Raw genomic sequence first — 27,856 nt, 5'->3', positions numbered from 1 at the left:
GCAAATAGTATGGGATTTCTCTGTTGCTGGCTGGCTGTGTAACCTAAAGATACCTCTTACAGGAGGAACAGTTTATAATCTGTCAACAGGAGACTGGTCCTCAAATGCTTCATAAACTAAAGATGAAAAAGTAATAACGAGGCAAGTGTACAAGGGTTATTTCCAGCTAACATGGGGAGAAAGCTATATGAGAAGAGGAAGTTTGCCTGGACTGGAGGCTGTGAGACACAGCTGGGCTCTAAGCATCAGGGAAAGCATAGTCGACTTTGCAGCCTGTATATCTGGGCCTGCTCAATGCCTTCCTCTGTTCTCTTACCCTCTACAGCTCTCTGTGCCAAAGAAGAGAAACCCATTCACACTCAACCAATTACAGTTAACATCTGACAGTCAATGGAAGTTCTACCACAGTGAGGAAGGTAGGGAGCTCTTCTTACAGGGAGAAGAGGTTTAATAAAAGAGACTCTGTAGATACTAGTCACAGAAGAGCAGGCAGAGGAAATGTTCTGGGAACCTTTGAACTTTTTCTAGAGCACCTTAAGTTACATCTATGGCCCGCTGTGGTTGAATAGCCAGTTAGATACAAATAATTTTCAGTCCTTATAAGTGGGGAAAAATAGAAAGTGAAGTCATTGTCCTAAGGGTCAAAAATGCACATGTGTCTTGCACAGGGAGAAAATCTAAGAGAGGCAGACAGAAAGCATGATGTCTGGGAACATTGTGTTGATCTTTTTCCAATATGGAACCAAGAGTGAATGACTTTCTGTCTGACCCTCCCTTCTTCTCTCTCCTTTTTGAATTCCTTAGCTAGTCTCAACTTCAGGACTGATTGGGAGAAGCGTTTCTCAGATGAGAGAGTATGTCAATGGGCATCATAGGAGGATTACTTAGAACATCAAAGCACTCTCTGCTCTGCCCTACCCCCCCACAAAGTTTGATATGTGAAGGCTAAATCTTCGACTTCTATTACATAGACCATCCAGATACCTTTGTGTGTGAGATCTGCTACACACCACATTCAAACCAAAGTCTGAGGCAGTCAATAGCTGGCATCTGGCTGGAGGTTTTTTTTTTTTTTTTTTTTTTAACCTGATTTTTTATTTTTAGTGTTGTAACCTAGGATAAGATCTTTTAATTTCCTAAATGTCATGTGCAATGTGGGTTAAAAAAACTCTCTTATGCATTCACAATAAAAATGTCATCAATGAAAGTATCTAGTGACTGTAAAGCATTTAACATAGAGTTTAAAATGGCTAAAATGATTATTACAAGAGTCCTGTTACTATGATGGCCTTCCCTTATCAGTGATCAGCATGCCCCTAGACTATTAAGCAGATTTCTGAAGCTATAGGTAATGCTGAATTGATTTCCTCTATACATATGCATTTATGATATTTGACTCAAAAGGAAGAGAAAATAATATATTAAAAATTTAGATTAATTATAAAATAAATGAAAACATAATAAAAGCTATATGAATTTCATCTCTCTGAATTTCCCTGTCTCTTATCATGCACATACAGCCACACACACACACACACACACACACACAGCCACACATGCAGAGATAGACAGACAGACACACACACAGACACACACATACACACACACACACACACACACACAACTATAATAGTTGATCTGACAGCAAGAATCTACTAAGCTCCTAGTGGGGGGCAATGGAAACAGCATGGCTACACTAGACAACGTGGGGGTTCAGATCCTGGGGAGACTTAGTGGAAAGACATGAGACATTACTTGAATAACATGAAATTTAAAACATATGATGAACCATTTATTTCTGGTTTTTCCAATTTACAAATTTCAAACTGCATCGACTGTGGGCAACTGAGACAGAAGAAAGTGGGGCTTCTCTGGGCAGGGGGAGGGGCAGCTACACTGTCATCACTCTTCTTTAGGATATTGCTATTCTCTGACCCGTTGTGTGCCCTTCTTCCTCTTTTCCATTATGCTTTTCCTCAAGATACACATTTTTTTAAAAGATGGAACTTACAAGCAGCTTGATAAATTTTCTCCTAGAGTTATTTCTGTAGACCTAGTGATTCTTTTCTCTATTATAATATAGGTCTAGATACAAAGTGATACTTAATGTGTAAAATGGTGCTGGGAGGAAGAATGTAGGCAATAGGTAAACTAAAGAAATGCTTTATTTTAGAACTCTGTCTCATGGAAATGTCCCCTTATAGGGCCCCTCAGATAATTCTGCAGAAAGAGCTTTTTCACCAGGGAAGAATTTTTGATGGAAACTTTCACAGATTTGCTTACTTTGGTTCTTAACTTCCTCCTACCACCACCTGAACTGTCTCCTTCATGTGATATACAGGTCTAAGAACTGCCTGATTCCTGGTCCTCTAAGTTTACTTGTGAGGGCATCATATTTCAAAATTAGACTACAAGTAAATGAGAGGAGAGGTTTCAGAGATCATGAATTCTGACCCTCTAAGGAATTTGATGCCACAGAAAGGTCCCCAGCTGTTCAAGGGGTTCACAGGTGCTGGCGTTTATGTGTTACTCTTGCCAGGGGACAGCTTTGTGTTTTAGCAAGATACTGCCGTCTTTAAATTATATGCTAAAGGAGCATGTCAGCATGCTGGTAGCCAGTTGAATGAGGGCTTTCAGAGCAAGTACAGATTTAAATCCATATTCTTCAGTTTACAAGTCAAAGAACTTGATACCTATTGCCCTTGGCAAATATCACTAGTAAGCCCACGTGTATAGATCTTATGTGGCGAGAGAATATGTCTTTCCTTCCTTCTTTTCTCTCTGCCTCTCCCTCATCGTCCTGCATCTCTCTGATCATTACACAAATAAGGAAATACAGATAGTACATATGCTAAATTCTAAGTAAGAAAGAGGTAGGTATATATACAGCACGTTTGGATTATCTGCTATGGACTTTTAACCAATCTTTCACCACAATTATTTATGCTATGTGACATGCAAACATTTCCTGTTTTCCAATGACAACCATGCCCAAAAAATGTTTTATGAGAGAAACAGTGGCTGATACTACTCTACTCAAGGAAATTGATTTTTTCTGTTGTTTCAAGAAAGGATTAAACCTCTGTCTTTCATCTTCATCGCCAGCTATCCTTTATGTTCAGTTTTTGTTTGTCTACACTCTCCAGTGTACTTGAACATTATATAACTTTGGCTTTGAGCACCCCCAAACTTTCCTTAAACCCAGCCTCTTACTAGGGTTCTTACGGATGGCCATTGATGCAGAATTGTCTTGCTTTGAAACTTCAGCTTATCAAAAGCTGATTGAATGACAAATGGTATATTGTATCATGATTCTGAACCTCATCAAATGATAAATCTTCACAAATACAACACATCCAGAGCTCGTGGAGGTGAGCACTGGGACAAGTGTGATTCTAGGAACGCTGGTCTAAAGGTCAAGCTTAGAAGGAGAGGAACCAGAAGTTCTTTCACTCAATCTTGAGTGTTACTTCACTATTGTCTCTGTGTAGACTGGTGAAAACTTAATAGGAGGTGCTATACAAATGCAGCCAGGACATCACATTTTAGTCCTGTCTTTCACCTTTGGCTAACAGGATGGCAAATTAAATGTATTCTAAGTGGCTCAAGGCTTATAGGAAAACAACAGTTATTTCATTATTTTTCTAGAATAATGAGAAGACAGACTTAGCAACATGTGCTGAGAAGGTACGTGAACGGGAAGCAGAGAATGCTGTGAAAATTTAACTACACATTTTACAAAGATAATGTATGTGGTCACTGTGGGTATAATTCAATAGCCTGGCTGTGCAACTGATGTGGTGTGCAACTGATGTGGGTGCAACTGATGTGGTGGTATGAATTGTTTCACGTATGGTCAGATTCACTTGATTCTTGTTCTTAAAGACATTATTCTGTAGCTTCTCTCTACCCTATAACTTGTAGATATTTCCCTATACTATAGTTTGACAAATGATCAAATTGAGCTTAGTAAGTTTCTGTTGTTAGATATTACTTTATATTTAGATACTGTTTGTGTAGTAGCTTTCTCTTCATGTACTTTATATTACACAAACAAGTATGCTCTATATAGGTATCCTGTATCTGTATATTATACATGTTTCTTTATATTTTCTATTTGAGCAGTTGACTTTAGTATACTAAGCATCTTCTTTCCACAGCCTAGTCTGACTTCCATTGTTCCTTCTTTGTCTAGATGCCCAGTTCCACTTGGAAGCTCAAGATGGGCAAGGCAGAAGGTAGTCTAAATTACAGTCTCATCATGTGCTTCTGGAAACTTTCTGTCTTCAAACGAGAAGCAGAGGGGGACACTGTAACATCTCAAAGAAAGAAACATATTTAGAACACATTTAAAAAGACCTAATTATTAACTAGCATGTATACTCTAGAGTCAAAAGTCCTAGAAAAAATGTTCCATTGGCAAAATGACTAAGGCTTCAGGCTTCAAAAAAATCCATTCAGGAAGATGAGGTCAAGCTTTACTGTTGATGAGCTGAAGATAAACTATGTACTCAGGAGTCATTGAAGGAAGCCCACCAGGTAAGCGTCAAAGGATAAGCCTGGACTCAGGTACAGACAGTCATGTGCAAATATTTGTAACATCAAGCCATGATTGGGAAAGAATTCTTAGCATCCATGGGACACAGGAGCTCAAGCCAAGAGAATAGGATCTTGTCTCTGAACTGAGAAAAATGGAAATACTTGAGAACAGCAAGGAAAACAACTGGGATATTTCCATAAGGAGAGCACAGGATTTCTGGTGAACAGAACCCACACTGGAGAGGTGGGTAAATGTCATCATCTGTGTTAGCTAGTTTTTTGTCGATTTAATATAAGCCAGAGTCATCAGAATGGAGGGAGCCTTGGCTGGGAAAACACCTCAATTGGATCAAGCAGTGAGGAAGCCTGTGGGACATTTTCTTAATTAGTATTTGATGCAAGAGGGTGTATTCCATTGTGGGTGGGACCACTACTGGGTTGGTGGTCCTGAGTTCTGTAAGAAAGCAGGTTGAATAAGCCATGGGTAGTAGCACTTCTTCCTGATTTGTGCATTAGCTCCTTCTAGGTTCTTGCCCTGCTTCAGTTCCTGGCCTCACTGCTGTTCATGATGAACTGTTATATGGAACTATGAGTGAAATAACCCTTTCCTCCCCAAGTTGCTTTTGGTCATGGTGTTTCATGACAGCAATAGTAACCTGAACTAGAACACCATGTTTATGATGAAATGACGTCCTTAGGAACATGAAGTTCCTTATAACTAAGGAACTAGAGATCGAAATAAAAGTGCAGAAGATTTAAAAGTAACTATTTTCAAGTACTCAAAGAAATAAAGATGTGAAAATAATGAGAGAAGGTGGGCAGTATGAAAAGAATAGATTTAAAGGGAATTATTGGGAAATACAGTTGCAAGAATATAGTCAAGTCAATTAAAAGCATAAAGCACACTGAATAATAGGTATAATCTGAGATGATATGAATGTGCTACAAAATAGATGAGGCATTGTCTGTAGAACAGCTCATCAACAGCATGTCAGAAAATAGAAAGGCTGATGATGAGGCATTGAAGATGCTGTGGGTCGAATGTGAAATGTCCTCTGTAGCCTGGCATGTTTGAATACTTGGTCCTCACTGCTCCTCTTGTTTAGGGAAGTTGTGGAATCTGTAGTACATGGAGGCTAGCTTGAGGCATAGTTGACTAAAGGAGAGTGCCTCCAGATGATAGCCATATGGGTTTAGGCTTGCTCTATTTTCTGAATACTGGCTCACGTTCTCGATGCCAATCTGGGAGTCAAGCTTGCCACCAAGCCTTCCCTACCACAGTGGACTGAATTCCCTGAAGTGTGAGCCAGTCCAAATCCTTCATATTTTAAGTTATTTCTGTCAGATATTCTGTCACAGTAAATAGGACAAAAAGAGAGAGAATAATATAAGAAATTTCAACCCAGGCTGTATAGAAGATACAGGAGGATAGAAAAGAATAAGGAAATGGGTTACAGATAATGAAAAAACAAAACAAAAACAAAATAAAAACTAAAACAAGCAAACAAACAAAAAAAACCAAGAACAACTTTCACAATCAGGAAAATCTGACATTGTATAAATCACAAGCACAAAAATTAAAACCAAAACCTTACTCAAAGACAGATATGAAAGAATCGGGAGTGCCAAATATTAGATTTCTGCTGAATAATTTAGAAAAGCAACAATAAATACCAAAAAATAGTCCCATCTGCTGAATGGAAATTATTATCAAATAAGATTTATGAAATTAACTAATTTAACATTAGCAGGTCAGAAGGGGTAGAAATGACATCATCAGACATACAAAGACTGGAAAGAGATCATCATTAGCCATTTTATTGATTCTTATTGCTATTTGACAGTTTTATATAAGTATAAAATGCGTTCTGATTAATCTTTCCCTTCGCCATCTTATCCTTCCTATCCCTATCAGCTCTCCCCTCTCACCACCTGTCTCTTTCCCAAATCCTTGACTTTGGGTTTTGTATATTGACCCATTTAGTTTAACCAGAGCAATTTCTGTGACAACTGAATGGACATGATCTGTTGGGACTTGACCAGGGGCGGGGCTCACCAGTGGGTACACAACTGAAGGCACTTACTTCCTGTCTCTCTAAAGCTATTGATGACAAATAGTTAAGCGGTGACGTGTAGGCCTCGGGAGTCTTTCTCTATCCATGCCTGACTGCTGATCGACCCCTTTGTGTGCAGGCTCATTTAAAGACTTGTAGTTTGTGTGTCTTTGTGACCACAGTGGCCATGTCTTACCCAGAAAATGTTACTTCACAGCATTTGTTCTTAGTTCCAGCTCTTATATTCTTTTCACTCCTTCATTTACTATGTTTCCCAAGTCTTATAAAGGATGATATAAATGGCTTGTTTGGGGCTGCAAACTCCTTTCTCACATAGTCTCTGCACCATGTATAGCTATAAATAAATCACTATTTACCACTGCCCAATGGAAAGAGAAGTCTCTGATAAAGACCGAGGGCAGTGTTTATCTACGGGTAGAAACATACATGTTTAGAGACAGCTTAATCCTGCATAGATTTATCTAAACACTACTATTTAACTTTCTCCTAGGGCTGTGATCTGCTCTGCTATGGCTGGGCATCTATTCGTTCTTGTGCAACAGGTCTCAAATTCAAGCAGAGAACGATGCTACAAATATGCATTATCTTACTTGGCAGACTGGTCTCATTTCACAGGTAGATTGCAGTATTAACAGCTGGGTAAGACCTTTACCAACAGTCTGTATAGCTCCTTGGCAGGACTATGAAAGTTATCCCAAAAGGGCAAGCTTCCAGCTAAGTTCCAGCTTGTTTTGTCTATATCATGACCTTAACTGAAATTAAAACTAATTTTCTTAAGCAATAAGAAATTAAACCTAGAAGAAAAAAAAGTAGAACTTAAGAAGCAAAATCTTTGGTAAATAACAGTGATGCAAACTGAATTGAATTGGGTTGACCTAAATGGAATTGAATTGAGTCCTGATTTAATTGAATATGAAGTTCAAGCACAGGTCTAATAACAACTTGCAGGAACATAAGAGCAAGATAGAACTGAAGTACTAAACAAAAATAACATTGAAAATTGCAAATGGAAGCCAGAAGAACACATAGTGTTGAGTAAGAATTAGTGACCCTAATGGTTAGTTTGGGCTTCCAGGAGAACAGTGCACAGTGAGAGAAAAGGAATAAAAGCATTCTGATGGCATTCCAAGCATCACCAAGAGAAGATATATTTTTTGTATATGTGTGTGTCTACATGTATGCATGTATATAATGTATGCATGAATGTATGTGTGTGAACATGTGTAAGTACTAGATGCTTTTGATTGTTCACAAACTTCAAAATTCCCTTTCCCTAGTATCTTGTACCTGTCCTAACTACACATGTAACACAAAGCTTAAACATTGACATACCAAGAATGGCACTTTCTATTCTGTTCCAGGGACCATCACATAAACATCTGTAGTCAGGAGAGTCTTCATCAACGTACGTGACAGGGTGGTCTATGGTGGTTTTCACATCTTTGTTTCCTGGTCAGCCTTTGAAAGCATCCAGGGTCTTCTTAATCTTGTGTTGCCAGGCTTCTGCTCTGGAGCCCTGATGTCTTTTATATTGGCTTTTCTTCAATTATATTCAATGCCACTCACTATAAAGGTGACATAGACAGAGTGCCTTTCAGAGAGGCTCAGCTTCCATAGAGGAGACATATAGGAGCGTGAATGCACAAAGGTTTTCTTATGAAAGTGCCTTTTTATTGTCTATATTGTGTGTGGACTGAGCTGGGCCATTCTGTCAGGCTTTTAGTTACAGTGGAGGTAAAATTCCTTGCAGCTCCTTATTTTTTCCCAATTGGTATCTGGTCCCTTCTACTGATCCGTCAAAGACATCCTCTAATTTTCTTAATCCAGGAGTGCTTATGTATCGCTTTGACAGCATTAAGGCTAAATTGTTTTTACATACAGCTCATACAGCTCTGAATATACAGCTGAGTGAAAAATTAGGTTATAAATGAGCATGTGTATTATTTTTATCCTATTTTATTTTTTCTACACACACACACACACACACACACACACACACACACACACACACAACTTTCAGAAGCATAAAAAATCTTATCCCATGTCTTGGTTTGTGTTTCATTGCCGAGAAGCGACACCATGACCAAGGCAACTCCTATAAAGACAAGCATTTAATTGGAGCTGGCTTATAATTTCAGAGGTTTAGTTCATTATCATCATGGCAGAAAGCATGAGAGTGTGCAGGCAGGCATGGTGCTAGAGAAGAAGCTGAGAGCTCAACATCCTGATCTGAAGGCAGCAGGAGGAGACTGGATGTGCTTCTCACTGGATGTAGCTTGAACATTTAAGACCTCAAAGCCTCAACTCCACGGGACACACCTCTTCCAACAAGACAACACCTTCTCCCACAAAGCCACACCTCCTCCAATAAGGTCACACCTCCTAATAGTGCCATTCCCTGTGGGCCAAGCATTTAAACACATGAGTCTATGGGCACCATTTCTATTCTAACTGCCCTACTCGGTTTTGTGAAATAAATCCTAAAGCACTCGGACAGTGGCTGCTACACTATTTCCAAAGCTTTGGGAAATCTGTAGGTTTTCCAGGCATCTTGTACATGTTCTCTGCAGCAATATACACTGTAGTGTGGGAGTTACTAGAGAAAATAGTTGTTTACTTCATCTTTAATATTAAGTTATGGTTATGAAACGTTAATATAGATCCCCTGATGGTGCTGCTGAAGTGGCCACAGAGAGTCTGTGACTTGGTGAGATTTGCATGGACCTTGAGAATTTTTAGTGCTGCTGACCTCAGCCTGCAGCAGCATTCCCTATCTCCCTTGCCTGACCCTGCCTCTCCAACCACCTCACAGCTCATCAGTTTTCTCCTCCTCAGTTTCTTGATTTTTTTCTTTTACAAAGCTTTATCATTTGCCTCCTGCTCTGAATGTCTGCACCCCATGAGGACAAGGATCTGAGTTTATTTTGGTCAGTGATGCCTCCGTGGCATGAGATGTATGTGGAAGAAAGGACTGCCTAGAACTAGCTATGTATCTATGTATGTATTACACAGCTGTGCAAGAGGCACAGAAGCAGACCCGAGACGGTAGCAAAGTGGGTGGCGTTTAGCAGGCAGAATCTCAAGAAGAGTCACAGTAACAAAGCTGCATGGTCAGGTTGAGAAGAAATGATAGATGAGGTTTAAAATAAGATAGGAGAATCCAAATAAAAGGTGAGCTCACTCGGATTGCATGGCGAGAGCCAAGCAGGACTTTCTGACAGGATACTCGGTCAGATGCTAGCATTGATATGAAGGGAGCAATGAGCCTCTCATCCTGATCCACAATAAAGGGAATGTACATAGTTGTCCAAAACTTAGAGCAACAGAGCCTGCCCCTCCCCCTTTCCCTCTGTCTGGGTCAGTAGTCCCTGAGCCAAGCAGTGGGATTTTAAAGACTTTGTGTTTGGCACCATTTCATTTCAGACCACCTGATGATATCAGACAGCTACACTTGAGCAGAAACAGAACACTTAAGGAGACACTGATCTTTTTCTTCAGGCTTCTCTGAAGCTCTAATTAAATGAAATGGATCTGTGCCCTGTGCTTCAGCTCTGTTTTTCCTCATACAGTGCATTTGGGTGGCACACTGTGAATATGTATTTGAGTGTTTTGGTGGTGCTCATTTGTGATGAATACGGATATAAATGGAATTCACTTAGTATAAAATGTTTACACGGAACAGTGAGCACGCCTTTGCTGTGTCTGAAGAGAGATGGCACGCTTTCTGCTCCGTCCAGCTTCTGAGGGTGACATGTCAGGAGCTCCTCCTGCCAGGCGGAAACCATGAATTATAGTAGAAAAATTGAAATTGTAATTAGGTTTGGCAGAAGTGACACCCTGTGTTCCTTCCAGGTAGTATTTGATTGATGGCCTCAGGGGATTTTATTTTAATATTTCTAGATTATTACAAGGAGACACAAAAGAAGTGTAATTGGAAGACTTCACAATGGAATAATCTAGAAACATTAAAACAAAGAACAGCAAGGCAGTCTGAGGAGGTCTAGGCTAAGTGGTGCATGGCGTCTTTGGTTTAAGTCCCTTGCCTGAAAGCCAAAGGACAATTCCCTATGTCATAGAAGGAACTTTTTTTCCATCTCAGAATGGAGCTGAAGAAAGCACACAAGAAGTAGGCAATGAGAGCAGCTTAGATGACCTTAGTCACCCAAGTATGTGGCAGATATTCATTCTTCCATATTAGAGCTGGTAGTGCAGTATACTGCCAGTGTTTTAAAAATCCCACTGGCCTGATTTTGACTCAGTGGTCTGGTTCTGTAGTATTGAACCTGAGGCTCAAAGGTGGCCAGACACCCTTGTCCTTACACCTTTTATTAGTATGAATGAGGCTACACTAGATGTTGTGGGACCCTGAGCAATTCGGGGTGTGGAAGAGACAAGAAAGAAAAAGAACAAAGAACTATAATGACCTTATAACTGGATCATCTGGGCTGTGTGATCAGTCTCTGGTAGGGACAGAAGAATTTGACAATCTACCAGTGCCTTCGATAATCAGCTAAAACCTCCTCTGCATTTGCAGTCTTTCCTCTGCCTTAGGTGGCTGTGAAACCTCCACATGCTTGCATTGCTGCAGTTTTCAAGTTGTTCAAAAGGTAAAGGTTTGCTTTAAAGCACACATTAGTGAACACAGTTGCAGAGATTTCCCTTTTCCATGGCTTTCTATCTGACACATAAAGCTGGCCATGTCTACACTCTAGGGCAGGAGAAGGTTGGGACCAAAGAACAGAGTTAATGAGGAAGGCTGGTGGTTGGGGAATATTCAGTTCGGTCAAAACCTGTTGTGTGAACTGTTTAAGTAGAGAACTTCCAAGAGGCAGAGGCCAGCTGCAGTGTCATGACATCCATGAACCTACTCACCAGATTGCTTATTTACCATGCCTCACACTGACAGCAATTTTAAAAAAAAGACAGAACATGATAGATCTCAGAGACCTTGGGAAACCATGCCAAGCCCTTTCCGAATCTCTGCACCTGAGAAAACAAGGCTCGAGAACAGTGAGCATTCACGTAGCTGTCTCTAGTAGACAGAAGGAAAGCAGATCTCTATGTTCTGGGCTAGAACACAGTATTTCCACTTCTGATTTTATCCATATCTAAGTGAAGGGGTACTGAAGATACTTACTCTCTTGCCAGAAGGAGAATGACTTCTTAGAACCCAGGGTGACTGTGCCAAACTATTCCAGGCATGATTTGCTTTTCTCATATAAGGTTCTGATGGGGGAGAAGCAGTGTACACATTTACGACATACACAGGAAACAGTACTCACAAAGCCAGAGGCATGAGAGAATTAAAGTGATTTTTTTATACTTGTCCTGATTTGGCTATGTCATTTACAGTGAAATAATGTGGGTTTAATAAGAAATAAGTGGGTCCATGTAAACCCCCATTTCCCTTGGCTCTTGTAAGTCCTATGTGAAGGCTATCTAGTCTATGAGAGCCAACTTCTTAAACATTTTCCTCAAATCAGCGATAATAAGCACTTTTAGATGTAATTTAAGTCTGCTTGTTATGTACAAGTCCCTACACTATTAGGACATTGATTGACAAGATCCCTGTATCTTGCCTACAGAATCCAGAGTAGAGCACAAAGACACAGGACTCTGTGACTTCTGATGCCTTGATCCAGAGTATGGGGTTTCTTTGCTTCAATTTCTCTTTGAGCTTTCAGAGCTCAGTGAGAGTTCATTGTGCATAACGCGATCAAATAACAGGGCTTGTAGGAGGCTACACTACTTTGAGGAAGACCCCAAATGCCTATTATGACTTTGAATCTGTTTCATTAATAGCTGATGCACAGAATATGTTCTTAATTCCTCTTTGGTTATGGAAATTCTATGATCACCACAAAAGCCCTCCTCCATCTCTAACTTCCGCTTTCCGCCCCGGAATTGATTCAGCACCTTCTCCTTGGACAGCAACTTTTAGAGCTTTGGGTTTTGTTACACCCAAGTTCTTATTTCTACAAACACATTATGAACTTTCTTAGAAGCAAATTCTACCTTTTCTTTTAGCTCATAATATGGAGGGATGTCTGAGAGATGAAAGGATAGGTAGATTCATAAAAACAGTTTAGGAGTCCCTAATAGGAATGGATCTGAGGGTGTAAGTGATGTGCTGTTCTTTCCAATTATACAAAGTCATAAATAGGTGGGGGAAACTTACATTTCCAGTTGGCAAGGGGATGCCTATTCTGTTTATTACTGTTCCCTCCAGGAGCCCTCTCACCCTCCCACATTCCCTCATTCATTTTATACACCACACTTAAAATTGGAGGCATAACCTTGCTCAAGAATGTGCAAAACAGGAACATGGTAATGAACTCCTGTTGCTGCTATAAACTTGATGAATGGCTTGTGGAGGAAGGGCATGGAATGGCAACCTCAGGCCAGTGATTAGCTCTAGACATTCCTCCTTAAGAACTTGTGCTGACCAGCAGTGTTCACTTTATTCTGTGTTCTCTTGGTTCTGTTGCACGAATGTCACTGGGTCTTGGCTGCACAAAGGAACAAAGAATGTGTCTATGTTTATTCCCAGCAACCTGAGTGCCTTCCTACAGTATGCCCCTCCAGAACCATCTCATTTAAGAGTCTGGCTGTGCCTTACCTGGTAAAGACCTTATGTGTTACCATTACTTGCACATTCTCTTTTCTTCTCACCTCAAACTTCAAGGACACGAGTGATTTTATTCTGTCTCCACTCTTGCCTATGATATCCTGCATCAAGGTGAGCCTTGTTCAGTGTACTATGGTGTTTGTACAGTGGCATGCTCTGGTAACAGCTGGACACACATCAAACTTTTTTGTGTACAGCTGGTTCTTGAGCACCAATAAAGTGACTTTCAGAAATGGCAAGGTGCTTTTATAAGTACTAGCCAAACTAAAATCTCAAGATTGTTTAAACTGCTAAATATTCTCTGACATCGGCAAATAGAACATTAATACTTACATTCATATCCTATCATCAGACTAATAAACAATGAGGCACGTGTTTCTACATGCATTCTATGCTTTGTTTCTAGTTTGTATATATTTTATCAACTACCCTGAAACAGGTTGCTAGCTGTTTCTTTTGAATGGTATGCCACACACATTTCCTGCACAGGACTAGTATTTTCAGGCCTTATTATTCAGTGTGAATACTAAACCAGGAGCATTGAGTCTACCTGGGTTCTATAGAGGCTTTGGTAACATCCAGGCCTCTTTAATCTGCCTCTCTGTATTAGTTAGAGCTACAGGTATTTGGCATGTTCATTAACATTTAATGAGTTTCACTGTAGAAACACTGAGCAGGAACTCATGAAATATTCACTAAGGTTAACTAAAGGGTTTTTAAAGACATGGTGACATACACATTTCTATCATATACTTGTAAATCAGGGATAAGAGAATCAATAGATCAAGTTGAGTCTTGGCTACATAGAAATTTGGACTACATCACACCCTTTCTCTAAAACTAACTGACTAATTATTCTATTTTTCAGGATGAAATATTATGTCTTGACTAAAAGGTTGTGGTTAAGCATACATGCCAGTAGACAATACTTTTGAGATTGGGAAAAGTAGAAAAAAAGGAACAAATTTAATAAATTTAATTGACTTAGGAAATTAAAAATAATTGGTGGTACAATTTGTGTGTGTGTTTGTGTGTATGGTGTCCATATGAACGTGTGGGTGTATTCATTTATGTGTGCATGTGTAGAGCCACTTTTGAATGTATTCCTTTATTGCTCTCTCTCCTATTTTTGAGGCAGGGTCTCTCACTAAAATTGGGCTGGCTTGGATGCTTGGCCAATGAGCTCAGGGCATCTGCCTGCCTCCAAGTCCTCCCTGCTCCCTGCCAAGTTGGGCCAGTTCTTAATAACGGATGTATTTACTAAAGCACTGGATTATTCATGCCTTGGATCAGACAACCATCTTTTTCAAGGGCATGCTCGATGCTGAGAAAATCACACAATTACTCATCTCAGCTTCTGTTAATAGGTTGGTGTGGGAGATTAAGAAGAAAATTGGTGCAGGGGAGATTGTAAAGCAGGATACCAGCATAGCAGCATGTGAGGTGTTACCACAAATAAAATCAGAATTGCATGAACATGTTTTTATATAACGTTGACTTATCTCCACGTAAAGTGGCTCATCAAGGTTTCTGGTAAAAAATATGGTTCAACAACTTGTTTTTGTTATTGCTGTTCAGTTATGGGGTGATCTCTCTTGGAGATCAGGGACTATGCTATTGCCTATAGCAGCCAGCAGTGGCCAGTACATCAGTCTCATCAAATCACTCTTTAGTCTATTGGATTCATTTGGGGGCCCAAGAGGAATCTGTTGCATTATTGCCTGATGGATGGATTATTGTTTTCTTGCTTTGTGTGCTTTCTCTTAGAGTTGGGACAGAGCAAGTCTCAAGTAGGACAGAGCAAACACACGCCGTATGCAGAAGTAGGTATATACAGCTTGAAGACGCTTCTTAGCTTTATAAGCCTTATCCTCATTGATGAATGGGGAGTGAAGGAAGTCTCAGTCATTCACTCCATAAACCCTGATGAATTACTTGATGGATTAGCTGATGGTATCCATCACTCTGCACTTGTCTTGAGTATTTGACTGGAGTCTATAAATCTTTTTCCTTTAAAATCCTCCATCAGTGATCTCTGTATTGGTCTCACTTCCATGAAGTTAGTGAGAGGCTTACTCTCCATGCTGGCTATGCATTTGTTGTAGGGCTTCTTATTGAGTTAACATACTATCTTTTGCTCCTAACTCAAATGCTTATTTTAGAATATTAAGAAGTCACATTGCATTTGATTTCACTGAATGTTACATGTCACATAAAGAGAAACAAGGAATGGATTAAAGGGAAGGAATGAGGTTACATTATAAATAACCATATGAAGATTGGCAACAGGCAACCTGCTGTTCCTCTGCCCTTTATTGGTGAGGTGAACCTTGAAAGCATCGTGGGCATGATTAGAGAAAAAACATCCTTTCCCCATATGTGAGTTCATGTGTGTGTGGACAGTCAGTCTAGAGATGTCCCACACTGATAAAGATCCTGTGAGTAGGAATTCAGTCCTCCAGAGTGGCGATGGCCTTCCATTGGTTCTTTTTCTTCTTATTCTAAAGAGAAATTCTCTGAGAGGAACCAGTGAGGAGCCTCATTCGCTCTCAGGTTCATTGAGTTCTTCAGACTATTGTCTTTCCTGATACAGAAAACTGAAGTAGCAAAACACTTGAGAAACTGATTTACAAAATGAGTTTGAGTATGATAATCATTCATAGTATATATTCATATAAATCATGTTCAATATCACTTAAATATGTAATATCACTTTAAGTATGTAATTTAAAATACATTGCGCATATTTCAATAAGATTGGAGAAATGTTTGGGATAAGAATAGTAAGTTTTAAAAATTTATTATGTATATAGTGTTCTGCCTGCATATATGCCTACAGGCCAGAAGAGGGCACAAGATCCCAATACAGATAGTTGTGAGGCACCCTGTATTTGCTGGGAATTGAACTCAGGATCTCTGGAAGAACAGTCAGTGCTTTTAACCACTGAGCCACCTCTCCAACCCAAGGATAATAAATTTTAAAGTGGTGTTCTTCTTAAACCAAGACCAAACTAAAATGTGTGTGTGTGTGTGTGCGTGTGTGTGTGTGTGTGTGTGTGTGTGTGTGAATGAGTGTGTGTGTTTTACTATAAAGGTTAAAAAAACAACCAAGAGATGAGGACAAAAAAATTCATAAATGGAGGGCTATTCTCATTCCTTTGAGTTCAGCCCCACGCTTTGGAGAAATATGGGAAGAACAAGATAGAACCATGCATGGTTGAGCTGAGATGTCACTAAGACAACTGAGTGTATGTGCTCTCATTCCTCTTACATTGCATTTGCACACACTTTTAATTCAGCAAAGTACTCTCACATCCAAGTACAAATTACATGTTTGCAAAACACTTGGCATCAATAATTGCTATCTCTATGCACAGACTCTCTTTAGAGCGTCAGAGCCACTGGAGTGGCTGAATTCCACTATATTCACAGGCTCCTTGGGTATTTGTCTCTCATTCTTGTGTACTTCTTTCTCTGGCTGTTTAAATTCTGAAAAGGAATGAGCTATAAAAACACATCCCTGGTCATTTGATTTCTGTGTGGGCTGGCCAGGGTGAATCTGAATACTGCAGGGGAGGTTATAAAATGTTAGACTCAGATAGTTTATTTGCTGAGGGGAGGGCAGGTGAGTTGGACCAGAGTCCTTGTGAGTCTTTTATTGTTTAAAGCATCTTATTAAGTCATAAATGCCCCAAATGGATGCAGATGTGATGGGCATGGACTAAATGAAGAAATAAAAATAAATTGTGCATCGATTGAGCTTGCCTTTAGATTATATGTTCTTTATTTTAAAACTGTCCTATTAAAAAATAACTAGCAAGAGTCTCCAGAGCAGAGCCATGAAGATATTATTAACTTGAGTATCAAGCTGCCTTAATTGTATATTCCCTGGGCAGACACAAACACTGAGCTCCTGGCAGGGAAAGAAGGCCAGTTCATCTTGTGTATCTGTGAGTGCTGTTGGAAGGTCTCTCCCACAGCCTGCCTTACCAAGAAAGGTTGGAAGAGCGAAGTGTACAGATACAGAAAATTTTAACCCTGGAGATGTCTTGGCTGTTGGTTATAAAAAGGAAGATGGCTGAACTTTCTGGCAAGCCATAAATGCCGTGAGTAGCATCTGTCACATTCCACCACTTATAAATGTGAGCTGCTGAATGTCAGATGCCAAGAAGGAATTATTAGAACATAAATATGTTGCAGACTACAATGGCAAAGGGAAGATCTTAGTGGTGGGAGCTGTGATGAGGGAGATGTGCTGCTCCATGCAAGGGACCAAAATCCACAACTTGGTCACTGAGTCCTTGAGAGTCCACAGTGGGGACTTTCCTCTCCATCCTTCCCCTACATTTCCCTTCCTGATCCTTCCCAACCAAGGACTTCCCACTTTTGACCTCGTGGATAGTATTAAATGTCTGACGTGTGGAGAGCTGTAATGAAAGAGAATTGGGATTATCTCCCAAACCATAGATTTTAAGGAACTCTGTTTTCCCTTTCAGATTGACTCATTCTCTCGGCAATACGTAGAAGAAATAAAAGCAAAGCAAACAGTCCCCATGCCAGGATATGAACAGAAATTGTTACCTTCCTGAACTTGGCAGCTTTTAGATACTACGGGAGTAAATTTTAAGGACCCTCTTAGAACAGTTGAAAACAAGGAGACTTATGGGAAACTCTAAACCACAAGAACAGGAAGGGCGCAAGAAGAGAACATCTGTGTTATTGGTTGAAGCAATAAATACAAGGAAAATACTTTTTTTCAGGACATTTATGCAGAACAGAAATGACATAAGGACTCATTTTCTGCACACTAACTCATCTTGACCTGACTCAATAATGACAGCTTAATGGATCCAACTCTTGTTCTTCCCAACTGCTTGGTTCATTTACAACTTACCAGGCAACTCTCACTTTGCAAATGTTCAGTCCTAAGTTACTCTCAGCAAAGTTTCACCTGGAAGGGAGTTGGCACAGTAGGGCTAGAGAGCAAAGCACTCCGTGAGAGGATTGCTTCACTCCTCGGCGGACTCAGTAGAATACCACATGGGGCATAGTTCCTGAGAGTTCAGATATGCAGGAGCAGAAGTACTCTCCACTAGTTAGTTATAGATGACACCAAAGGAAGGTTCAATAGCCTTCAGTTTCCTGAGCTCTCTCACTTTATAGAATAATTCTGTAAAATGATGGTTGCAGAGCTGCTGAAATGGCTTAGTGAGTAAAGTTACTTGCCACCAATCCTGACAAACTGAATTCAAGCCACTGGACCAACTTTGTGGAAGGATAGAACTAACTCCCCTAACCCCACATGTGTATATGGTTTGTATGTACCTACATAAATGCACATACAATGAACAACTAGTAAAAAAATTAAAAGTGTTTGCCAGTACAATATTCTTCTTTATAGTTATTAATTAGATTTTGTTGTATGGCTATAAGTATTCTTCAGGTACATTGGCATTAAGGAAGTAATATCATAAGGGTTACTGTTTGTATCTGTCATACAACGTGAAATCAAAAACATTCCTCATGTATGTAGATTATTTCCAAAGCTCCATGGGGAGTTAGGGATGGAGATAAAATGGGACTGTCATCCTAGAGACACCAGACCACTCTTCCCATCTGCAGTCTACCCAGTCCACATTGGCCTCCCATTCTTCCCTTGACACTTATGGATTGGTCAGTCTCTCTTGCTAATTTGAGCAACTGGGACCCAGGCTTTTCTCCATGATTGTAAGAAGAATAAAGGGCAGGGTAGAAAGGGTCCTGAGGGCTCTAGCAGGAAGTGTCAAGAAGGTAAAACATTTGCCTTGCTTCTTTCTATCTGTCCCAACTGAGCACCAGGCACTAAGAATTGGGAGGAGCCTCAGATGGCTTAGCTACCTGCAACAGTGCTCACTCTAAAGTCCCTTTTTCAGTCAACTTTCCTTTCCTTGTGATCTGAAGCCAGAGGCTGAAGTGTCAGGACAGTGTTCTTGTTTTTTATATGCAAATAAATCACTTGATTATATTTTTTGTCCTTATGTTATCATGAATATTTCAAATGAATTTTATATGGTTCATATTTATGGCTTGGGAGCTATTTTACTTTTTGGCTCGCTGCCGTCTCATCTGCATATACCATATCTCAGCTGATGTTGATTGGTCTCATTTACATATTCATCATGCTCCTCTTTTCAAAGATATTTTGTTATAAACTGGCTTTTCTTCCCCTCCAGTGTTATAATAGCACGTAGATGTGTTTTTAAATTGTACTCATTTCCATACATAATTTTTCTGGTTCCCATAAATCACCACATTGTCACCTACTCCCCCCCACTCTATTCAGCATAATCTTCACACTTTATACCAAGCTGACATATGGCTCCAAAGTAATTAAAAACAATGTAAACAGTTTACAGTGCACTTTGCAAAGCCACTTCACATTGTAGAGAGTTTAACGATTTCCGTTTTCTTCCAGTAGGTTCTAAAGCAATGAAGAGCTGGGAGGCTTCAGATAAGGATGCCATGAAGGCTACTGCATGAACAGTGGCCCTGTCATCTTCAGTGGAGAAGCTTCCATTTCACCCAGATGAGTCTCCTGCTAACTGCTTATAAAAATAGAGCTGATGAGCTCAGGCCCATTAAGGGTGGTATGGCTAGAGGGTAGGAAGAGGGATGGGGGAGGGGTCAGGATCAGGTGTGGGGAGGGACAGGAGATATGGCCAGATGACCATGAAAATGAATGGATATCTGCAAATGACAAAGGTGGGGGTTGAGGGGCATCTCCAGGATGTGACAGAGACCTGGGATTAGGGAGGCACCCAAAAATCAATGGGGGTGACCTTAGGTATGACTCATAGCACTGGGGATATGGAACCTAAAGAGGCTCCCTCCTGTAGCTAGGTAGGAACCCCAGGAGAGTGATAGAGATATCAACCCATCCACAAACTTTCAACCTGAAATCTATCCTTTCTACAAGAAATGCAGGGATGGAGGATGAAGCAGGGACTGAGGGAATGGCCAACCGAAGTGGCCCAACTTGAGATCTGTCTTACTGGTAAGCACCAATCCCTGACACTAGTAATAATACAATTATGCTTGCAGACAAGATTCTAGCATGACCCTCTTCTGAGAGGCTCCACTCAGCAGCTGACTCAGAGAGATGTAGACAGTCACAGCCAAATAGTGGATGAAGCTTGGAGACTTTTATAGAAGAGTAGAGGGAAGGACTGATAGCCTTGCAGGGGATAGGAACTCCACAGGAAGATCAACAGAGTCAATAGGGCTCTCAGAGACTGAACCATTAACCAAAGAACATACAGAGGCTGGACCTAGGCCTCCCTGCATATATGTAGCAGATATGGAGCTTGATCTTCATGCGAGTCCTGAACAAATGGAGCAGGGGTGTCTTAATTAGGGTTTTACTGCTGTGAAGAAACACTATGGTCAAGGCAGCTCTTCTAGGGGACAATATTTAGTTGGGTCTGTCTTACAGGTTCAGAGGCTCAATTCATTATCATCAGGGCAGGAAGCATGGCAGCATCCAGGAAGGCACTGCACTGGAGAAGAAGCTGAGAGTTCGACATCTTAATCTGAAGGCAGTCAGGAGAAGACTGTTTTCTAGGCAGCTAGGATGAGCTTAAAGTCCACACCCACAGTGACTCACCTACTCCAAATACTGCCACTTCCTAGGCCAAGCGTATTCAAACAGGGGGTTATCCCAAAAGCTATTGCCTGTCCTTGGGTTATGTTTTTCTAGCTGGGCTACCTTGTCTGGCCTCAGTGAAAAAGGATGTCCCTACCTCCACAGGGACTTGATAAGCAAGGGTTGGGGGAGAACAAGAGGGTGGAGACGAGGAGAAGGAGAGGGAGGGATGGAAGAAAGGATTTTGGAAGCAGGTGACCAGGAGGAGGGGGCAGTGAGGGAGATATAAAGTGAACAAATAAAAAATAAAATAAAATAAAGGGCTTGGTTAATGGACCAGGACGACTCTTCTGCCAGGGTTAGGTCAGATACTAACTTTCCTTTCTTTTTGGATGGGAAAAGGAACAGAGCTATTGTAATTTTAACAAGAGGAAGAGCTAAGGATCCAAATGCATCAATAGATAGAGAAATGGGATGTTTAAGATGTTTGACAACATTACGAATTAGGAGATATCGGTAACACTTTTATAGGTGATGGATGCTGATATACTCATTAGAATGGGAGCAGATACAAGTGGTGAAGGAAACAAAGATGTGTGACGTCAGACTCTGCACCATCAAGTTAACCACATTCTATTTGGGAGTGTCCTTTTCTAGTGGGTGGTCACTGTGTTACCTTGGGAAGAAAATTGGATCTCTGTAGACCTTTAGCCTAATGCGCAGAATGGCACTGATGGTGAAGCCTACTGCCTATGAGACAGAGCAGGAGCATGAAAACCATAGCTCTTAACATTTTCTCCCATTCTGTCCCTGTCCACTGGCGTGCTTTATGCTATCCACCATAGCACAGCAGCAAGAACAAGAGTTTCTGAATTAATATCTGGCTTTGTCACCTCTTATATTTGCCCTTATGCACACATACACCCTTCATGTATCCCATCCAACACTTTTGCTTTTCCAGTCTTTCTACACAGCAAGGTAGTCCTCTAACACAGAAGACAGACCGCTTTGAAGAGGTAAGCACTTTGCATGTTCTACTTGGCTCTGCCAGCCCTTGTTCAGTACATCCAGACAGTGTCGTAGAGCCTGCTGGGAGACCTTGGTGCATGTATTCCTTCTCACCAGAAACTACTTTCTAGTCTGTTAATTTCATTAGGTGTCTACTCCTTCTGCTTCCGATTTCCATACCAATGTCATTTCCCCAGAGATTTTTACCAGGAAGGCTTTCCTTCACATTTTCAGTATGGAAAACTGCTATTATAAACACTCTCTAGTTACACACTGTCCAATCACTAGTCTCTGTAGTAACTATCACCATGCAGCTTACATTTACTTATATGACATTCTTTTTAAAATAATTTAACTGCATTTTTAAGTGCATTGGTGAAACGTATCATATTCCCTGGAACCAGAGTTGCAGAAAGGTGTGAGCTTCCGTGTGGGCGATGGACTTGAACTGAGGACCTCTGGAAGAGCAGCCAGCACTCTAAACCACTAGGCCATCTCTCCTGCCCAACATTAAATTTCTAATTATACTATTGGAATACATATTGTACAAGCAGAAGGATGTTTGTCTTGTTTTTATGCAGCATTGAATTCATGCTGCATAGAGTTAGATATAATAAAAATATAAGGAAGACAAAATTGAGTAAATAAACATAATCAGTATAAGGTGACAGGAGAAGACTTATAAATATGAACACAATATACTAAATAATATAAATGGTTTTGGTCAATAATGAAGCAGTCAATAAGCAGATGGGCATGGAAATCTATTGTGACCCAGGTAATTACATAGTCACAATTAAAATACAGCCCAAGATTTTAAAAAAAATACATAAGAAGTTCTGTGCAAAATCAGTGATATGAACATTTGCTGTTCTGAGAGGCAGAAGGAAATAAACTCTCAACAGGTTTAAGAATAACAAGGGAACTTAATGGTTCATTTAGCCTGATGGTCAGAGAAGAAGAACGGCTTTGGGAGCAGCTTTATTCAGGTGCTAGTGTCCTTAGGGGTTGGACTCTCTCTGAGTCTTCCCTTCCATTACATTAATTTTGTTCTTATCTCTACCTCTGGTGGAAAGATGGTGACAACTGTCCTGGCTTCACTTCTTTGTGGAGCTCTATTCCTGAAAAAAGAGCTGACCTTTTCATTGCTCAATCCCATAAAAGGATCAAAATTTACAGTGACTTGCCCTGATTACAGAACCAATCCTCCAGCAGCCATGGAAGCTAAGAGAACATGATGTTCAAACTGCCTGCCACCTCAATTATGAACTCATTTTTAGAGCTGGCAATGTCTCCCACACCCACATGTACTTAGTGTGCGGGAGAAAAAAGCCACAAAACAAAACCGAAGCTGGTGCTTCAGTACTTCAGAAGTGAGCGGGATAGTAGGGATTCAGTGCTGCTGATAGTTGGGTAAACATTTCTACAAAACAATTTAGCCTTCTCAGGGTGAAGAGGAAAGTCAGCAAAGCCACTGTGGCCCGTGTGGTTTGGGAAGGTTTCTGGATGTGAACTAAGACTTGGACTATGGTAGGAGTTATCCTGGCAGGAGTTTCTTAGTAGCATTCTCATCACAGCTACTATCACCGTAGTTAACATTCATTGAGGACTGAACCATGTGACAGGTACTCACTGAAGTCTGCTGCACTAATTGGTTTTTCCCTGTCCTCCCCAAAGCCACTTGATTTGGCAATTATCGTTGTTATCTGGTATCTTTATAGAATAATTATATTTTTGAAAAATTTGTAGCCAAATAGCAAGTCTGTGCAGGTGAAGATGTGACTGAAAGGGAATGAGGCATAATGGTAGGGGAGGCTGGTCTATCATGGTGCTCCTGATAGACAGAGAGGACAATGCATCGTGAGGAGGGGGCATTCAAGAGAAGGTATTTCCTTTCCCTCCTTTTAATAAGGGTAGAAGTGAACTTGGTCATATGCAGAATGAATTAAAGAGATTTGTGGAGAGGGAGGCATGGAAGATGAAGCCAAAGAAATCAAGAAGTTAGACTCCAGAGAATCAAATAATTCTATTAAAAACAGGGTGGAGAGCTAAACAAAGAATTCTCAACTGAGAAATATCGAATGGCTGAGAAGCGCCTAAAGAAATGTTCAACATCCTTAGTCATCAGGGAAGTGCAAATCAAACAACCCTGAGATTCTACCTCACACCAGTCAGAATGGCTAAGATCAAAAACTCAGGTGACAGCAGATGCTGGTGAGGATGTGGAGAAAGAGGAACACTCCTCCACTGTTGATGGGATTGGAAGTTGGTACAACCACTCTGGAAATCAGTCTGGTGGTTCCACAGAAAATTCAACACAGTGCTACCTGAGGACCTAGCTAGTGCACTCCTGGGCACATAGCCAAAGGATGCTCCAACATATAACAAAGACACATACCTCACTATGTTCATAGCAGCCTTATTTATAATAGCCAGAAATGAAAGAACCCAATTCCTTCAATAGAGAAATGGATACAGAAAATGTGGTACATTTACACAATGGAGTACTACTATTAAATATTTAATAGTACTACTATTAAAAACAATGACTTCATGAAATTCTTAGGCAAATGGATAGAACTAGAAAATATCATCCTGAGTGAGGTAATCCAATCACAAAAGAACATACATGGTATGCACTCACTTATAAGTGGATATTCTCCACAAAGCTCAGATTATTCAAGATACAATTCAGAAACCATATGAAACTCAAGAAAAAGGAAGATCAAAATGTGGATGCTTCAGTCCTTCTTGGAATAAGGAGCAAAATACTCACAGGAGGAAATACAAGGACAATGAGTGGATCAGAGACTGAAGGAAAGGCCACTCAAAGACTGCCCTACCTGGGGATCCATCCCATACGTAGCCACCAAACCTAGTCACTCTTGCTGATACCAGGAAGTGTTTGCAAATAGGAGCCTGATATGGATGTCTCCTGAGAGGCTCTACGAGAGCCTTACTGATACAGATGAGGATGCCTTCAGCCAACCACCAGACCGAGTATGAGGACCCCAATGAAAGAGTAAGAGAAAGGATTGAAGCAGCTGACGGGGTTTGTAACCACATAGGAAGAACCACAATATCAACCAACTAGATCTCCCCAGAACTCCCAGGGACTAAGCCACCAACCAAGAGTACATATAGAGGGACCCATGACTTCAGTCACATATGTAGCAGAGGATGGCACTGTCTAGCATTAATGGGAGGAAAGGCCCTTGGTTCTTTAAAGGCTTGATGCTCCAGTATAGGGGAATGCCAGGTTGTTGAGGTGGGAGTGGATATGTGGGAGGGAGAACATCCTTATAGAAGCAGGGGAGAGGTGGGATGGGAAAGGGGTGAACCAGGAAAGGGAATAACCTTTGAAATTTAAATACATAAAATATCCAATTAAAAAATTTAGACAATGGTTAAAAGATAAAGGACAGACCCTGGTGAAAAGGATGGATCCAGAAAGATAGGAGCTTAACATTGACCAAAACAGAGTATGAGATGATGGAAGGAGGGAGAGCCTGGAAACTAGGAGGCCATCTGGCTTTGCACTTGTATTATTGCTATGTCAGCTCCCTTTGACCAGCTCTTTAACCACAAGATGGTTTGTCTGATGCTGACTGCCCTGTAAGGGGTCACCCATATTTGCCTGATTACGTTTTATAAGATGCATTGTTTGTGGCAAACATTACTTCTGTCTGTATGCAAGTAGAAGGGTTTTGGGGAGACCCAGGATATTCTTATAGTCGTCTAGAATATGTTACATCAATGTCAAGGCATTGGCTAATCTACCAAGGAGCACCAATCTACTTCAGCCCAAACCCTTTAAATCCTATGGCTTTCATGATATGCTTTTTTTCAAATGAGTGCCTATCCTTGTGGTCAACATCTTTACCAGGTAAAGACACTGGAAGACAAAACATTTTAAATTGATTTCCCATTTAATAAGACAATGATGGTCTCTTTCAAAACTCCTTTTCTCAAACATAGTTAAGAAAGTAGAGGTGTTAAAGAATATTTCAGAGTTACGTAGTTTATATAAAAATTGGCAGCCAATCAGGACTCTGACCACTATCATGCAAACAGTTAACTGTAGAAACAGCACTTTGTGTCCCTCTTGATAATCTATTACTTTCTCTCTTTCTCAGATATCATTAAGAAATAGTCTTAAAGGTATATGTAAAAACTAAAAATTTCCAACAGCTTCTAGAAGAAGCATATGAGCCTGAGGGTGGCTTTCATGGATTCCCAATACAAATATTCCCTTTCTAATCGCACAGTACAACTCGGAGTGTACTTACGGAAACAATGCAAGTCTTCCCTTTCTGAATGTGCAGGATGTCTATGAGTATACTACTGGTATGGAAGTTCTCACCCTGCTGTGCCACTGTCACCCTTCACAATCCTGGGAGAAGGCGACAGAGGCCTTCAAAGACAGGGCACGTCACATGAGGTGTGAAAGATATTACTCTGGGTTTACTGCTGCACTCCACTTCCGGGAAATCTCATTTGGAGCCAACTCTAAATTAAACTACATCAATAAATGAGTGGTGTTCATTATAGCAAAGGAGACTTCTCTGTCAGTCCTGAAAATGTTCTTAGTACTTTTAAGTGTTTGCACCTTGCTTGCATGCATGATGTGAGAACCAGAGGCCTGATGAGTGCTGAGAACACAGATGTTAAGCCTTGCTCTTGATTCAAAGCCAACGAGAAATAGTGGTAGCATGTCTCTGAGAGAAAAACACGGCAGTAAGCAGAAAACCAAAAAGGAAGTAAGGAAAGGAGTTAGTTTATGAAATGTCTACTCAAAAGTCTCTGGAGAGCAACTTTTTCTATCCAAAATAGTGACTAAATGCATATTGTGATCCTTTATATTCTAAAGGAATTAGCAATTGTTCTTAAACATTGTTTAATAGGAATCAAGATAGAGAAAGGAAATAGGAAGATATGTAAAAGATGTTTGGCACATCAAGTGACTTCTAAATGCAGTCTTTCCCATGGAAAAGAGGACATGTTTTTAGTCACCAAATTTATAGGTCTTACATAGTACTGTAGGATTTCTAAAATATAGTATGAGTAATCTTTCCATATATTCCTGCATACTGCCACATAAGTCAAGTTTAGCTTATTTGTAATATCTAATGCAATGCAAACTTTTATAATAGTTGTAATATTGTATTAGTTTTGAAATAACAATAAGTAACACACACACACACACACACACACACACACACACACACACACACACCCCAGAACATTTTTTCCAAATAAATTCAATCCCTGCTTTGTTGAATCTGATGGTAAGGGCCTTTTGATAAGGATGAACACCCGTTTAGAACATCATGCTGGACATGACTCAAGGTCACTTTCCAAAGTCCAACTGAGACATTCACACAGTGGCATCAGATACCTACATTTTCTCCAGGTCTCCAAATCCAGCAAATGATCCTTTCGGGATGACTCGAAGCTTGGTGAGCACAAACCTCCTGGAAAGAGAGTGTGTACAAAGCGTTACGATCTACTCAACCATGAGCAATTGAGAGTGAATGACATCAGGGCACAGCCAACGCGCATGCAGTACCTGCCACGGTAAGGGTTGGAATTGTTCCCCCTCTTCACAGGAAAGCGTTAGTCTAGGTTCTCTTTGTATGATGAGATGAACATAAGAGGTAAGGTTCTTACCATTGTATTTCAAGAAACACAATAGCAGACATGAACAAGCGTCATAGCCAAGGCCTGCCACTTAGCAGCCATGAGATTCTGTGTATGGACCCTTCTATTTTCCTATTAACAGTGAACGACATATTGTCCTTTAGGATCATATTGAGATGACCTTGAATCCCATTTCTTGGTCATGGGGATGGGGAAATGGAAGCTGAGGAAAGTTTTCTCCTGCTCTCACAGTTCGTTGCAGTTAGCTCACTTACTTGGCAATGCATTTGATACCACAGATGAACTACCCGGGCTCGTGCCTAAGAACAGCCCCTCCCATCCATA

The 27,856-nt window shown here is 40.5% G+C and overlaps 1 protein-coding gene across 1 annotated transcript in view; it reads right to left on the bottom strand.

The window, feature by feature from the left end:
* The window catches only part of Fshr (follicle stimulating hormone receptor), a 207,960-nt gene that overhangs the window by 74,083 nt on the left and 106,021 nt on the right, over positions 1-27,856 (bottom strand). The window contains exon 2 of the mRNA NM_199237.2: positions 27,274-27,345. Within this exon, the coding sequence (NP_954707.1) occupies positions 27,274-27,345 (72 nt within the window). The remainder of the gene's footprint in view (positions 1-27,273; positions 27,346-27,856) is intronic.

This window comes from Rattus norvegicus, chromosome 6, assembly GCF_036323735.1.
Source record: "Rattus norvegicus strain BN/NHsdMcwi chromosome 6, GRCr8, whole genome shotgun sequence".
NCBI classification, from domain to species: Eukaryota; Metazoa; Chordata; class Mammalia; order Rodentia; family Muridae; genus Rattus; species Rattus norvegicus.
This window is presented reverse-complemented; position numbering and strand designations above follow the sequence as displayed.